We start from the raw sequence: 16,347 nt of genomic DNA on the forward strand, positions 1-16,347 counted from the left end.
TTGTATAGTCTGGGTATAGGGAGATCTTTGTATTCTCGAAATTTATAAGAGATGACTCACGAGCTTTTTGCAGGAGGATGTCTCTATCGCGAAAGTTCAGTAGTTTCACAATTAGAGGTCGAGGCGGGGCTCCTGGTTTCGGACGGCCGGTAGGTATCCTGTGCGCCCTCTCTATGCAATATTGCGTGGAGAGTCCTTCACTGGTGACATGGTCCCGGAACCACTTCTCCATATACCTAGTCGCGTCGCTCCCTTCACTTTTCTCTGGCAGTCCGATGACGCGGATGTTATTACGTCGGGCTCTTCCTTCTGCGTCTTCCACTCTGTCTAGCTGGGTAGCCACTTGATCCTGCAGCTGTGTAATCTTGGTGTCAGCCTGCGATTGTCGCGGAGCCACTTCCTCCAATGTTGCAGCGTTATCTTTCACTTTATCCGCAAGTTTAGCGTGGTCCGCTCTGAGTAAGTTAAGGCCAGTAGTTTGAGTTCCAATTTGAAGTTCTATTGCTTTCCGAGAATCACGTACCTCCTGCAGTATGAGATCCAGCTTGTCTACAGGTGCTGGTGCTACTGTCTGTGAGGTACCTTCAATCCCGGGATTGTGAGTCACTGGAGCCCCCGTCTCCGGAACAGAGTCGTGTTCTCCCTGGTCCTGGTGTTTCACTCCCTTGCGTCCCATCATGCAAAGCACTCCAACAGCAGGCAGCACAAGTGGAGCGGATGCCGGTTTACAGCGTGGCACTCTTGGAGGTCACTAGTGCACCCCTTCAGCACTCCTCCCAGCTCTCGCACAACAGCGTCGCGGCCCTATCGCTTGTCTCACACCACACAGTGCCCCTCGGCCTACCGTCTTGTCCTCTGCCACTCACTGTGTGGTATGTCTTGCAATGTAGTCACTTTGTCACACACTGGGGCGGGAGGCCTTAATTTCCCCACCTTTTCCACGCAGTAGCTGCGATCCCTGCATTGGTGACTCAGTATTTCCTTCCGCAACTTCATGCACTGTCTGTGCCTATCTTAGCGGTCATCAAGAACGTGGGGAACCACAACAGCCCGGTGACTGCGTGCTTCGCGGTCTCACCAGGGGCCTCCGCAGGCCTCTCGCCGTCTGCCCGACCACAGTAGTGCACGCAGGACTCACGTCTCTGCCTCCGGCCCTGCTGGAATTGTCCTCAGTGAAGCCTTGTCATTTATAGGTATGCGCGCCCTTTATTGTTGCCACAGGGGGTATTCTGCTCTCCTCATTCCTGCAGGCACTCCAGGCTCGGTTGCATCCACCTTCAGGTGCACACTGCCTCCATTCACCCCGCAGTGCCCAGCACGTTTCTATCAGGGGTTTCCAGTATCCTGCACACCTCATGCGGGGGTCTCAATTCAGGTACTTGCACTCTTTCTGCCTGCTACTCGTACCTCCAGTGTGTATATTCCTCCTCATCACCGAGACCGCATGAAAGGTGCCGCCTGCAGTGCTCTTGCTACACGTCTTTCCGCTCTGCCAGGAATCAGGCCGCTCTGAATCCCCGGCCTCGCGTATGCGCTGTGTCTGCCATGCTGCCACGCCTCTCACGCTGCATCACCCTCACAGCACCCGTCTCCGCAGCTCCTCGCGACTCCGTCAGGCGGCAAGGCAATGGAATCCTGGACCCGCAGCCGCGTCTTCCTGGCACAGCCGCGGTTACACCGCCATGCGAGCGCAGGGATTGTTGGCCTCAGATCAGTCCTGTCTCTTCGCGCTCCGCGGTCTGCTGCGCCATTGGGCTTCCAGGGACATAACGTCGGCTACAGGTGTTCCCCTGTCCTCCCGGCGGCACTGAGTCATCTCCACCGTCCCCGCTGTGTACCCTCACACTTTTGAGGCTTTCCAGTACAGATTAGACGGTGTACGTCAGGATTATGTCGGCCCAGGTCCGGAGCTCCTCTAAAAGACAGCCGCCATGCCTGGCTGCTAGCCACGCCCCCCGAATTATTTAGATCATATTCATGTGAAATGTGTTCAGGTGAATTTTGATTTATGTATAATTGATTTAATTGGAGCCTTACACTTGCCTATAAACCTTTATGGTTTGCAAACTTACTCTTCTCTGTTGTTACTGTGGTGCAAAATGTACCTCACTGCCATTGCAATGTTATTGCATTTGTGATTTCAGACTCAGTTCGAGATAAAGGTATCTCAGCGGCAGCTCCTCCACTATGGCGGAGGAGCATCACTCCCCGCTCCCGCCAGCACTTTAAAAATTTGAAAAACAAAACAGGTTTAAAACCTGTGTTATTTAGCTTGTTTCGAGGCTTGGGGTACGGGGCCTGGGTGGTAGCAGGCTGCAGGGGGAGTGTTGGGCACTGCCTTCACTGCACATGTGGGTTTGGCAGGCCGTCTCAGGCTCCCAGTCTGTCCTGGAGCGCAAATCATCGGCACTCAAGCCAATCCTGAAGCTGCTCTCATTCAGAAGAGCAGCTTCAGGATTGGCTACAGGGCAGGCTGGGAGACTATGCCAGCCCACAGTAAAGAGGAGCAGAAGAGTGCAACAGGATGCTTTAGGGCAGCAGGTAATTTTTTTTTTTTTTTAAATATTTGTCTCGTCGTCCCCTGTCCCCCTATCCATAACCCCTCCCCTGCCGTGCCTCTTTTCCCCAATACGAACTGCTCTGGATCCATCTGAGTGGACATAGCTGAGTCTCAAGTTTGCACCAAGTTTGTGTGATGCAAATACCATCCTTATTTATCCACTTTTAAGGAAACACCAGTAATCCAATGCATTTTGCCCTTAGCAGGCATTGTAGGTGATACCTCAGCTCGTATGGCACAACTGGCTCCAGACCTAGGACAGGTCATACAGTGCCACTGAAGGTAACTTGCTCAGACTGCAAAATTGTGATGGAATCAATGCATTTAATAATCTCATAGTACAATAGACACATTTCATGCGATCATGTTTTTAGCTTCACAGTACCCTTACAGATCAACAAAATGCAAATTTAAAGAGACAGTCCAGTCTGAACTAATGCGGTAGATTTGGGGTAGGGTCAGCATTGATTTTCATAACGTTGTGACCAATTCATGTAATTTTCAGACCCAAGCAATAAAGAAGAATGGAACACTTCCCAGAGTAACTGCCAGTGGTTCAAATGAATTCAGTTATTTCTATGCATCGCTTTTAGGAGATAAGTACTTTGGAGACAATTGATCAACCATTAAAATGACTGACTTGATTCAGGAGTAATCCCAGTAGCTCATAAGAGGATGGTATATCATAACACCTGTTGCTGCCCAAAAAAATTGAACTCTTCAAATCAGTACCGAGCTGTAAAACCAAAGAAGTGGGCAAAGGAATTATGCCATCATCAGAAGTGTTGGAAGTGACCCCCTGCTTGCATCACAGAACTAAGTGGTCAATTTGACACATCTTCTCTGGGAGGTAGGCGGATAATCGTATGAATGCTGGACTCCTGAAAAGGCTCGAATCATGGGTCTCCAGCCTTTGCAAATTTGCATGAACTATTTAAGTGCCAGGATGAAGAAGGGCTGCAGCATAGACTTCATTGGGGTAGCGAGAGGTAGCCCCGGCTAGTAGATCCTCCTCCTCGCTTGCTCTTTGGTACTCCTCTTACGCCCTTTGCTACCCCTAGTCTCAGGGCTCATGAAAGTAAAGGCAGCAAGAGAAGCCAGATAGGACTCCCAGAGTCATGTTTACTTCATGTAGTTTATATTATTTGCCTTCTACACAACCCAAAGCTGTAAATAGAAGGCTATTTATTTATACAGATTTACAATGCTTATGGTCACCAAAGGTAAAGATGTGCTTTGCAGAATGTATATGTAATGCAAGGTCTTACATAAAGGCATTAACAAACTGGAGTAAGGAAGCGTAGGAGGCAGCATGATTAGGTAGAAGAAAGTTAAGGTGGATATTAAACGCAGGGGTGGGTGGGACCCAAAGGGTGGAGAGGGTGAGGGAGGAGTATGTATTTATTCATATGTCATTTATATTTAAATTTTTTATACATTTAGTGAACTATAGATGTGGAATATATCGACAAATGAGAGCTCTAGGGTGCCTCTTTTCCATGCATGAATAACCTATCCAGGCCAGATGCTTTACAGGCATTCCGGTATTTTCAGTTCTGATGATACCACTATAACAGTAGTCCAACAAGTCACAGAATGCAGAGAAAAACTTAGGACTGGATGAGCTAATCACTCGTAGCCTGGGAACCCCGCTCCTCTGTGAAGATAATGACAAATACACTGAGGGGCTAGGAATCCAGCAATCACCAGAACATAAAGAACTCGGGTGCCCCCTGTCTGTCCCCAATCCATTTAAAGATATATGATGGCCATAGAATCAAGGAAGGGAGGGACATAAATATTGGCCTGAGAAGGAAATTAGAAGGGCCCTTAAACTTTTTATCACTGGTTTCCAAGAAGAGTCTCCTCAAACATTGTGTATTTTCTCGGAATTGTACTCACTACCCAACTTTAGGCCTTCTGCTTGATCTACAACTTTATTAAGATGAGGGTATAGCTGGGATTTTTGGGGATCACCAGGAGAGCTCCCGAATTTACCATGGACAGAGAAGGCGTAACCTTCCAGAATATATCCTTAGACTGTCTGACTAGAACTCTGTTTTGGCAATCTGTATGCTTAGTGTGTCTCACGGCACTCTGCAGTGCCCGTGAAACAGCATTTCAGTGCTGCATAAGACAGATGAACAATAAATGTTTTACTGAACTGCCTTGAATGTTGTCTTTTCTACTTGACAACTCTGGGCATTGCTAATTTTTGAACCATTGAAGGGTCTTTATTCATAAATTGCCTGGGAGATCAATAGAGAGGCCACACTTCCAAAGCAGCCTAAGCAAGGTTGTGGGCTAACATGTGACCGATGCATAGAGGGAGAATCGGACTAGCAGGAGTGCATGGTGCAACTAATGCAGTTTTATATGGATGTCAGGTCACCGATGTGAGGCAAAAATGGCTGGCAGGTGAAGAATTTGCCGGCCACATTTTGCAAAAGTTAGTGTCACTGTCAATTGAATACAATGTCCACCTCCACCACCCAACTAGTATCTCTTCCCTGCCTGCCCATACAACCGAGGAAGAAAAAAACTGTTGTAACTGCTACAGGACAGTGAGAGACTCACCTGACCAGGTGACAGGTCTTCGCTCTCTGGCTGTTAGCTTCAGCCCCGGATGTCTCCTGAGAAGTACACACAGGAATTAAGGAAGATTCCCAAAAAATAATGTTTGTCGAACTTTATACCCTACAGAGTGACTGGGTAAAGCTCACAGGCAGCACTTCTACCAGTTGCAAATGCCAACTTGTGATTCAAGTCAACCTTTAGTCCTGGGGCAAGGAATGCACAGCTTCCAGCACTTACACTGCCATGGAGAATAAAGAGGAGTAAAGAATTCAAATATACAGAGCTGCCCTAGACACTCAGAGAATTAACAAGCACGTGCATGAGCTTACCCATATCCCCTAACTTCTTCCAAGATGAAAAGGGATCAGTAAAGACGCGTGACACTCAATAGATGCCTTCTGCAGAAATGTGTCCCGTTATTCTAAAAACAAGGTACAGCAGACCTCTGCCTATAAAGAAAGAGGAATGCTGCACCTTCCTTTATAGGCCGGAGTTCGCTGCATAGGGTATCTAGGCAGGGAGGTGGTGGATGTGGTAGAACAGAGGGTCGCAGCAGATACACTGCCTCTGGAGATGTCATGCCTCTTTTCGTTTGGTCTCCTAAAACAGGGTAGAAGCACAATCAAGAGAGACTCCTCCCACATGGTCTGTGCAGCCACACGCCGTCTGCGGGCAATGTCGGCCAAAAGGGATACTAATGTATATAGCTTTCTTTTCTCACTATTGTACATGTCATCTCATATCTCTTCCACCTGCAGATGTTGTGGAAGTTCCTATTCCATTAATATTTGCCATAAAGCACTCTGTTTCTCTATGGGTATAGCAGTGCCATATAAAAATAAAACAAAAAAAAGGTGGAATCCAATGCCTTTGGCCCATAGGATAACGACAGGACCACTGGAATTCTGCAATTCTACAGCTGCAACTTTTTTCGCATAGGTATCGATTTGCCACATATGCAATATAATCCATCATCTGCTGCATAATTGGTTTCTAGCTCAAACGGATGAAAAATTACAAAAAACGTTGCAATATGTGTTTGAACACACTGTAGGCCCTTCGTAAAGGTTAACTGGTCGTCTTTCAGTTGCTTATTTTTGTATTTGGTAGTTACACTTGTAGTAATGAGGTGAAATCTTTTCCAAGACAGTATTGACATAGACATGAGAAAATAATGAGTGCTTGAAAAAAACTGTGCGGCATTTTGCCGCATAATTTGGCTTTTCTTGCCGCACAATTTGGTCAACCCTGCCGCATAATCTAATGCTCCCATGCTGCACAATGCCAGTGGCCCTGGATAACAATGCGGAAGATCGAGGGACTTGGATGTTTGACAAAAAAGTACATAAATGCAGAAAGGAATAACTGAATATTAGCATTTATCTTGATGGGGCAACTAAATATTGGTTTAAATCCTCAGAGGGAAATAAAAATGGCATTAATTATGACTAGGAATTGGGGAGAGAGATTATCAACTCCAATCCTGTATTTGGACTTCTAGTGATTGGCATATATATTTGGTACTGGTGGAATTATTTACAGGGCGAAGCCATGCGCAAGGGTAAAAGGTTGCAGGCCGGGTTGACTATATGCAGCATATGATAAAATACTGGATGCGCTGCATCGACTGCAACTACACATCAAGGTAGGTGGATGTGGAGTTAAAAACAGTACATAGATACCTAACTGACAATTCAGTGGAAGCAATATTTTTGTAGGTCGATATTAACGACCTCTATATATTGATGTGGCCTTATTACAGGCATTTTAAATGCACTTGCAGGGCACTATTACTGAGATAACGCCTGGAGGCTTGATTTCTAGCAGGAGAGCATTGTTAGTGGAATCATTACTTCTGATGGACATGATCTCCGGCTCTGTAATTGGGAAGGCCACGTGGAACAGATGATTTAGTGTGATGGCTTCCATCAACTGGCTAATCTTTCTTGATGGAAAAAATGTCTCCTTTGGCACAGACAGTCTTCTGTGTTGCCTGCACTGTTTCTATTGACATCAGATTATTTCAGAAGGTCAAACACTGGCAGGGCAACAGTGTTTCAAAGCAGTGTGTCCTCCATTTATTAGCATTTCACTGGCGTACAAAAATGTGAGCGTCATTTTTTGTGAGCTAAAATGGAAAAGCTTTCTATTGAAACACGTCGCTTGAAATGTATGCAATTATTAAACCGCAATAGCTCTCCGAGGTTTCCATAACAAAGTCGCACAGAAAGGCGGCTGATTTCATTTCAGATAAAAAGAATTAGGCCTGTGAAGTGGCTTCCCGGTCAGAAGCCAAAACTAAGCAAACACTCGAATAAATAAACGCACTGTTGTGGCACAAGTCTTAACTTGACTTTTTGATGGGTGTCTAAATTTGATAAATTGAAAAGATTTCCTTTAAACTTCAACAATGGCACGTGTATTTTACGTTTTTAAGATGCCGACTCTTTACGTCTAGCCTAGAGACAACTTCAGCTGCCTTGCCTGCCTTATAGTTGCCATACATTCATTAAAAAGATATAGATGGTTAGATATATACAGGGGTTTAAGTAACCCTCTTCATTCAAGTGTGTTCAAGTGTCATTCTCCTTTAGCGTCTGCCAATCACAGCATGCAGCAACGGGTCAGCCCTCTTCATGCACAGCCTGCCTTGAGCAGCGAGTGACATCATTTTGCCTCATCAAATGTAGGCATCCCCCTGAAGAAGAGTGCACTCCACTGTAAGAACTGCTGGCCCACCCCCTTACGTTTTATGTCTGACATTTTGTTTTTACATATTACATGATTGGGGAAAAAAACGAATTATCAAAATCAGTGCACGCTCGTCAAGGCTGGACGTGTTAGCTTTACCAATGTTTGAATATTGAATGTAACCCACATCGCCCTGCAGAGAAACCTGGAGGATGCAGAAGAAAGTCTGGACTCGAATAAACCAGAGGTGAATGTTCTTAGACCCATGATTGAGGTGTGCTCTGAATGAACAAACATGAAGCTGAACAGGAGGAGATATAAACAATGTGGTGGTTAAACATTATCATTACATGTAAAACTTGACTGCAGGTAAAAAAAATGAGGCTCACACGCAACACACGAAGGTAAAAAACTGAGCTTTGGTAAGGAGCCGCACATCTTACCATGGATTCGATGGGAAAATTATATGGAAGCGTCTAAAGCTTTTAAGGCTCAGATCACAGCTCTTATTGATGAATAGATTCCAACAAACCATCACCAAAGCCTTTCAGGTGTGTACCTTAGCTGTAATATCCCCCCATCCCCTCTTATTTGGGGCTCTTATGGCATTTGGTCTTTGTAGCCGTGTATTTGCAGGTAGCCATTACATCACAATTGCAGGTTTCAATAGTCTAAAATCTCACAACTCCAATGACTCTGATCATTGTAGTTATACACGTTGCAATACATTTCCTCTCATTATGCACTAGGCAGCAACTGTGGGCAGATATGGTGGCTAGTGATCTAGCTCTAATACTGCGTGAGTTCCTTAAAATAGCTCTAGGCCTCACTTGCAAGACCTGCGCATGGCTGATGAGGCTGGGAGCATCAATTCTACATTAGACAGTATGAGCTGCAGACCTTTCATTTATAATCTGGTCACACATACAGTAAGTGTTCTTAATTTATTCTGTTCTACATAATAATTTACACATTTCAATAAAAAATAATGAATAAAAAATATAATTCTCGTACACAGCAAACTTTGGAGCAACAGTGTGTGGAAACGTGTAATATTTTATATTAGCATAAGCAACAGCCATTTTGGCAGTGGCTTCTATTTCGTTTCCTTCGTCCTCTGCTGTTCGCCTTTTCACCCTGCTTGTGTCATCTATTTTAGTTGACCTCTTTCGACATGGCTCAGCAATGTACGTGCTGGGGGTCTATAGCTGCCGGTGCACCTGGTCTTAGAGGCTATCTATTGATCATTTACTGCTGCCATAAGCATTCCTGCTCCCCCTCCCTATTTGCTGACCAAGTGGTCATCCATCTGCCCTTGTTTGCCGATAGCTATTTCTGTGTTTAAACTTGTTCTTTCCATTTCTGTCCATATGTTTACATTGCAACAAAACTGTATAGAAGGACGATGGTTTGTGAGTTCAGTGTACCTCCTCCTACAATACTTGAAAGTGTTGTGTGGACGTGGTCCCGCTCATGAGTGAATAATAAACTTGTTGTTTTACTTCAACTCCAGTGGCGATCTCTCTTTTTGTTAGTCTTCGGACCCGCGGACGAGAGGGCGACCCTGCACCAGTGTGCTCACATTTGGTTAAATTTCAACAGTTGGCACCCAGCACGTGGGGCCCCATCGGAGACGTGGCCGTCTGAAGGAGGGGTCTCGATGGAGGATCAAAATATTACTGAGGATGTGTGCTGCATGAGAAGGCCCTTGTCTTTGCGGGCCAACGTGATTTTTCTGATTTTCCCGATTTGACCCTCCGGGTGGTGGCCGGTCCTGACTGGGGCTTTCTTTGGTGTTTTCTGAAGTGACCATTAGGTAAACCAGAGATCGGCAGGTGAGAGTTGGAGACTTCTGTTTGGAAAGGTCGCTGAAGCGACACTCTTGATTTGCTTGGTTTGTTTTCTTGGTTTGGTTTTGGTATTCATTCTTTGCAAAGACTGAAGGCAGGTAATGTGGAGATGTTTCTCCTTTTGGAATATTTGTTTGGAGTAGTAATATTTTACATATACTTGTGAAAACATGCCTGTCCTCAGCACACTCCATAAGTGGTGTTGCTGCTCTTGTGGTACCAAGAATGCATTAGAACAAAGTCAGCCGACTCCTCCAGAAGGGACCCCAAATAGAGAGATGTATATCAAATATGGTATTTGTCCCATATTGTACGGTTCATTGTGGAACAAATACACAAAGAAAGAGTCCGATTTACAGTGGCCAGTGAATGGGTCATTTGATTCTAAAAAGGTTCAGTATGTAGAACAGTGTTTATTTAAAAGAAAGAGTAGACAGGATATGTTTTTTATTGTGTGCGCATGTGGGATAAAGAAGATCGAGAGAGAGCGAAGAGAGCGGAAGCTATAGCAGAGAAAGAGCAGCGGAAGACGATATATCAGAAAGGTGTGGAATTAAAAGACAAAGAAATGAAGGAAAGAATAGAAAAGGAAGATAGAGAAGGTCGATTAGCAGTAAATGTCCAGTATCCTATTAGGCGCCCTATCTATCTACTACTTAATATGCCTCAGGATGATTGCATCGTTATAACTCCATCCTGAAACTGAAATTGGCTAAAATACAGGCTTCCACGTCTCTGAAATGGCCTGATGCACTGCCCCTAGCCTTGCTTTCTATCAGATCGAGCTGCTATTTGGGGAGTCCCTAAGCCTTGCCCTATATATGATGTTCCCCACATGTTGATGAGTGACTATTTGTCCCAGTTAACTGACAGCATGTCTTCTATTTATCAGCAGGTGCAGGAAGCTCTTCCAGATAGGTCGCAGGTCATGATCTGCGGCCTGGAGATTTAAATCGTTTCAACGGACAATTTGCTTGGCACCTCGCTGGCGTGGCCCAGAGCAAGTCCTCCTTGCTACCAGAACTGCAGTCCGAGTGACCAACAGGAAGAACTGGGTCCACGCCAGCCACTGCGGAAAGATTCCGCATACCTTTGTGATCCCTGCTGTGCTGACAGATCATCGCAACATTTTTCTCACCGAGAGAGGACGAGCTGCGTCACCTAAAGGGCCTGAGGAAGTCTTCCCGGACCATACGATTCCCGGCGGATCTAGGTATCTGCTTCGATCCAGGAAGAAAGACACTTCATCACAGAAAGAGATTGTTTGAGCCACTGTCCTGGGTGGTTAAAGACCGACTACAAAGGCGGGTAGCCTTTTAGTGACTACCCGTCTCAAGGTTGGTGAAGAAACCAATGCCTGCCCCGGACCTTAGGGCATCATCTATTTTGTTGTTTGTCGACGAGATGAACATGCCAGAGGCAAAGAAAGCAAGAGCTGCAGAGACCTGTAGCGGCTGCACAATGTTTATTACTGGATTGACTTTGACTGCTGTCATCATTGCTACGATAATGTGGGTTGTGGAGGCAGTAACTCAAGCTTGAAACTTACTGCCTGCTACTACTCCTGTCCACATGGAACATTATTACTTCACTCTTCCCTATCATGAGAAGAAGCATCAAATGTCATATCTCAATAACACTTTCATACAAATGTTGCATCATACTCATAATGCTACGAATACTACTAACTGCTGGGTATGTGCAATGATGCCAGCCCATCCGAAGAAGGGAGGAACACCTCTCATTCCCCAACCATTTTCTCACAATGGCTCTTGTAGAGCCTGGATTGTACTTTTGTGGGCCTCTGAAATCAATAATATTACTACTCCTGATGTAGGGGGACTTAATGCGCAATTGAATAAGGTTTGTTACCCTGATGATGAAGGCCTCCCACAAGCCAAAGGAACTATATGGGAAATGGAGGAGTATCGCAAAGGAAATTCCTCCACAAGCTACGTTTTTCCCAACACTTGAATGGCCAAGGGTAACGGGCCTCCTGTTATCGCTGTTACTAGAGCCCAAGCAAATCTTTGGGTGAGCAGTTTTGGCAGTAACCCTGTGGGAAAAAGTGACTGTACTACAGTATTGAATATCACTGGAACGAACAATAGCAGTTTTCTATCCTCACATAACACTTATTTCATTTGTGGAAGTAAAGGTTACTCTCATCTACTAATTGGATGGTCTGGAATATGCTATGTGTCAGTTTTGCTTTCCCCTGTGTTCTTAGCACCTGCATCTTATCATAAAGATAAAAAATTGTTTAATGACATTTCCTTGAACCGATTCAAAAGAACTATAAATAATGATGAAGTGGATCAAACTGGCACTGCATTACAGCAATATATTGACTTTAATTTGGGACTCTTTTTCTTTGTTGGTACAGGTTTGCATAGTAGAAAAATAAGACGCCTGACCCGAGTGGTAGAGGCTGTGGCTAATCAAACAGCAATGGCTGTTGGAAATATTACAGAAGAACTCCAAATTACGAGAATTGTGACTTTGCAAAATAGAATGGTTTAAGATGTAAATTTTAGCTGATCGTGGTGGAGCATGTCGCATTATTGGGAGTAGCTGTTGTGTGTTCATCCCTGACCACCCCCCTTCTGTTTATGATGCCATTTCCAAACTGCATAAAATAGTCACTGAGATACATCAAGACTCAGGAACATGGACTTGGACTGGATGGTTCTGGAACTTTTTTTCTGTATGGGGTCTGAAAGTATTGTCGGCCCTTTTCATAATTATTGCAATTATCTTCTCTTGTTGTTTATGCATGCAATGTGGACCAATGCTCTGTTCCCTCTGTATTTCCACTTGTACCATGTGTGTACCATCTAAAACGAATGTCCGAAATGCAAATGCCCGTTTAGCAATGGAACGAGAAATTTGTGAAATGATGTTAATTGATATTCACGATGTATATCATACCCCTTAGAAGGGATAAGAAAATGACTTAGCTTATGCTAAAAGGGTCGTCTGCGGAAACGTGTAATATTTTACATTAGCAATAGTAACAGCTATTTTGGCTGTGGCTTCCATTCCGTTTCCTTCATCCTCTGCTGTTCGCCTTTTCACCCTGCTTGTGTCATCTATTTTAGTTGACCTCTTTCGACATGGCTCAGCAATGTACGTGCTGGGGGTTTGTAGCTGCCAGTGCACCTGGTCTTAGAGGCTATCTATTGATCGTTTACTGCTGCCATAAGCATTCCTGCTCCCCCTCCCTATTTGCTGGCCAAGTGGTCATCCATTTGACCTTGTTTGCCGATAGCTATTTCTGTGTTTAAACTTGTTCTTTGCATTTCTGTCCATATGCTTACATTGCAACAAAACTGTATACAAGGACGATGGTTTGTGAGTTCAGTGTTCCTCCTCCTACAATACTTGAGAGTGCTGTGTGGACGTGGTCCCGCTCATGAGTGATTAATAAACTTGTTGTTTTACTTCAACTCCAGTGCCGATCTCTCTTTTTGTTAGTCTTCGGACCCGTGGACGAGAGGGTGACCCTGCACCAGCGTGCTCACTTTTGGGTACATTTCCACAAGTGTTCAGTGGGTACTGTGTTTCATAGTGAGAGTCTGGTTGACTTTCATAACATTGAAAAGGTAGACAGACTTCCATATTTGACAACTGCCTCCCCTGCTGCCTGTACGTAAAATGAATAGTAGGTATTTGCCTAAGGTGGCACCACAAAGGGGCACCAGATAGCAACCAAGGCATGGAAAATGTGTCCCTGATGTAAGAGGCAGATAGCCAAAATAGCACATGTCAATTTTCATGGGGCTCCAAAATGTTTTGCACGAGAATGGACCAGCATTCAAATTTTTGCAACAATAAGGTATGGAAACAGGCCTTTCCATAGCCCTCACAACATCATCAGCAGAATACAAGGTTAACTTACAGGGTGCCATTATGAAGGGGTAGAGTATGAACCCAAGGCTCTCAATCTTCAAAAGAAACTAGTTTATTGAATAAAGCCCCAAACTACTTTGGGAACCACTTGCTCAAAATGAATGGCCTTATTTAGAGTTTGGTGGATGCAGTGGTTAATTTGAGCCAGTGGTTGGCAGTGAGACCGAGTCTTATTTTTCAGCACCAGGCATTAACCAAGAGGGGGGGTTCAGTTGTTTCCTGAAGTGCTGCAGAGCAGTGAAGAGTCCACAGTTTTAGGGGCCTCGGCAGAGAAGGACAGTTTACAAATGTATTTCTACTTTTAAATCTTGATTTCAAGGATTAAAATCCCCAGCAATTAATTCCTTCCCCACTTGGTATCAAAACCCACAGTGATCTCCTAAAAGGAGGTTCGGAAAAGACTTGGAGGTAGTTCTGTTTCTATCAAGACTAGAATCAACTGTGCGCTGATTGCAGCAACATTCTATTACATCTGTCTCTAAACAGGTTGCTATGAGAAAGAACATGACTTCCAATATTGCTGGGCCCAAGGCTCAAGATTCAGAAGGATATAGTGTGAGCAGCTTTGCCGCCAGTTCAGATGATGGGATGTACCAAGGATGCATCATCAGGAACATACGCACCAGCTCCGGGTCTGTTACCTTGCCCTCTGAGTCTGAAACAACAAAGAAGACTGGATGAGCAACCACGTGTAGTCTGTCAGTCTCCGCAGCCTACAGTTGCAGCTCTCAATTCCCGACCCCCTTTGTACGTGACAGTCCTCATCTCCAATCACCCTGACAAACCTCCAGAAGAGATACATTCGAAAAACAATAGGGCCTCTTCCCACTAAAGCCACAAAAACAGACACTTGGTCCCACAGAGTATTTCTCCCCATTCCTCCACCCTATATGACCACCAGGTTAAAGGGACAGATATCGCTGCAGAAAGAAACCCGTCCTTACCAAATGCCTCGATGCACATCCTCAGCAGGACATCCACGGTGCAGCCCTTTTCCAAGGAGGAGCGATCCATTCTCCACACCCTGCTGTGGGCCTAGACCACAGAATTTTGGGGCTTCGGGTAGTCAGTCTGGTGGATGAGGGTTCTTCTCAATGTTTTTGGTGCACAACTTCAAAAAAGAAAAAACACCATTAAAAACAGCCAAAAGCCATTCACCTCTGCATGTTGCACCTCAGAGCTGACCTCTTCAAAGTTAAGGACGGAAGACGATAGCGCGTAGAATCGCCAGCTTGCCATTGCTTTGTATGATATTTTAGTACTGTTGGCTTTTAAAAACAGTTTTTTCGTATCCCCTGCATTCTGTGTGTGATTTTAAAAACGAGGCTTATGTGCACGCATTTCCTTCTCCACTTTTGCCCTGTGTAACTCGCTCCATTAGCTGCATTTTGCCGCTCAGTAGTGGGACGTGGCTCCACCCTCTCTCCCCTCATTTCCGCTACCGGGGGCATTATTTAACCAACATGGGTGCCCGGACACGCAGCGGGCGTGCCGGTGGCGCGCCAAAGGCGCGAAAAAGGCAAGCCCATCTGCGCCTGTCCGTGCCAGGCCGGGTCCTGGGGCCATGACCCCTGTTTCACTCAACAGGAATATTTAAATCTACTCCTCCAAACAATTGTTGGACTACCGCATTAATCTACATTCAGATTGTACGCTTCTCAATCCTGAGAAAGCTATTGATTCTTGTTGGGATGTAATTTAACAGTGCACATAGGATTATGCGGGTCATCTAATGTTTTAACATTGTCTACTCCCATCAAACAACTAATTAATTCGCAACTGGAAAATAACTCACCATCTACTAAGGAATTCCTCTTTTTTAATATTAACTGTCGCTCACTCCCTAAACATCAGGCTGATGTTCTTGATTTGCTAATGGACAAACAACCGGACGCTATTTTCCTTACAGAGACATTGCTGAACAACAGCTCTGGTCCGGATATAGCCGTCGCTCTGCCCCCTAATTATGTCATAGTCAGGAAGGATAAAAGAGAGTGCCATAATTTACAAAAATGTATATAGCTGCAAGTTTGATGGCTTACAGGTCACCTGCTGCAAAGCTGCAGTGTTTAAATTGACTCTAACTCCACACTTTACTTTTTCAGGGATATTGGTTTATAGACCCCCTGGGCCTGCTGGTCCCTGAGTCGCAAGCTTCCCTGACCTGGTCACTCCCTTCCTTCTCAGATCAGCAAATTTTTCAATTCTAGGGGATCTTAATCTCCATCTGGAGGATCCTGCCTGTACCATTAGTAGTACTCTTATTTCAGACTTCGCAGCTATCAATATTCTGCTCCATAATTTTGGACCTACGCAGAAAGCCGGCCACTTACTGGATCCTATATTTTCTAATTTATCCAATATTGAATGTTTTACAGCAACCCCTTTGTGCTGGTCCGACCACTTTTTGGTTGGTTTTAAACTAATGATTTTGGAGAATTTGCATGTCGCCTCTTGTGGTACTCTAAAATTAACAAGGAATTGAAACTTCTTTGTAACAATGCCCCTACCTTTAAAAACACTCTTGATATTGACTTAGTAAAGTTTCAAAACTGGATCACTAAAGCTACTTACACTTGCCTCCCATAAGAGGGTTAGCAATCACCGCCCTCCAGCCCCTTGGTTCTCAGACATGTTAAAAGCAGAGAAAACCAAATGTAAATATATGGAAAGACGGTGGAGAAGGGCCTATGCGCCTGATGCTAAATCTGCTTATCTGCACACCAAAAGGGAGTATCACTCTCTCTGTAGGGCCGC

General features: G+C 44.9%; 1 protein-coding gene across 10 annotated transcripts in view; it reads right to left on the minus strand.

Moving 5' to 3' along the window:
* RASGRP2 (RAS guanyl releasing protein 2) overlaps positions 1-16,347 on the minus strand; it is a 595,380-nt gene that overhangs the window by 169,039 nt on the left and 409,994 nt on the right. For all 10 annotated transcript variants that reach the window (XM_085625475.1, XM_085625474.1, XM_085625477.1 and 7 more), the window contains 3 exons: positions 14,535-14,701; positions 14,143-14,245; positions 5,138-5,200 (listed from right to left, as the gene is read on the minus strand). In XM_085625475.1, coding sequence (XP_085481601.1) covers positions 5,138-5,200; positions 14,143-14,245; positions 14,535-14,604 — 236 coding nt within the window. In that variant the 5' untranslated portion in view covers positions 14,605-14,701. The remainder of the gene's footprint in view (positions 1-5,137; positions 5,201-14,142; positions 14,246-14,534; positions 14,702-16,347) is intronic.

Source organism: Triturus cristatus, chromosome 9 (assembly GCF_964204655.1).
Source record: "Triturus cristatus chromosome 9, aTriCri1.1, whole genome shotgun sequence".
Classification (NCBI taxonomy): domain Eukaryota; kingdom Metazoa; phylum Chordata; class Amphibia; order Caudata; family Salamandridae; genus Triturus; species Triturus cristatus.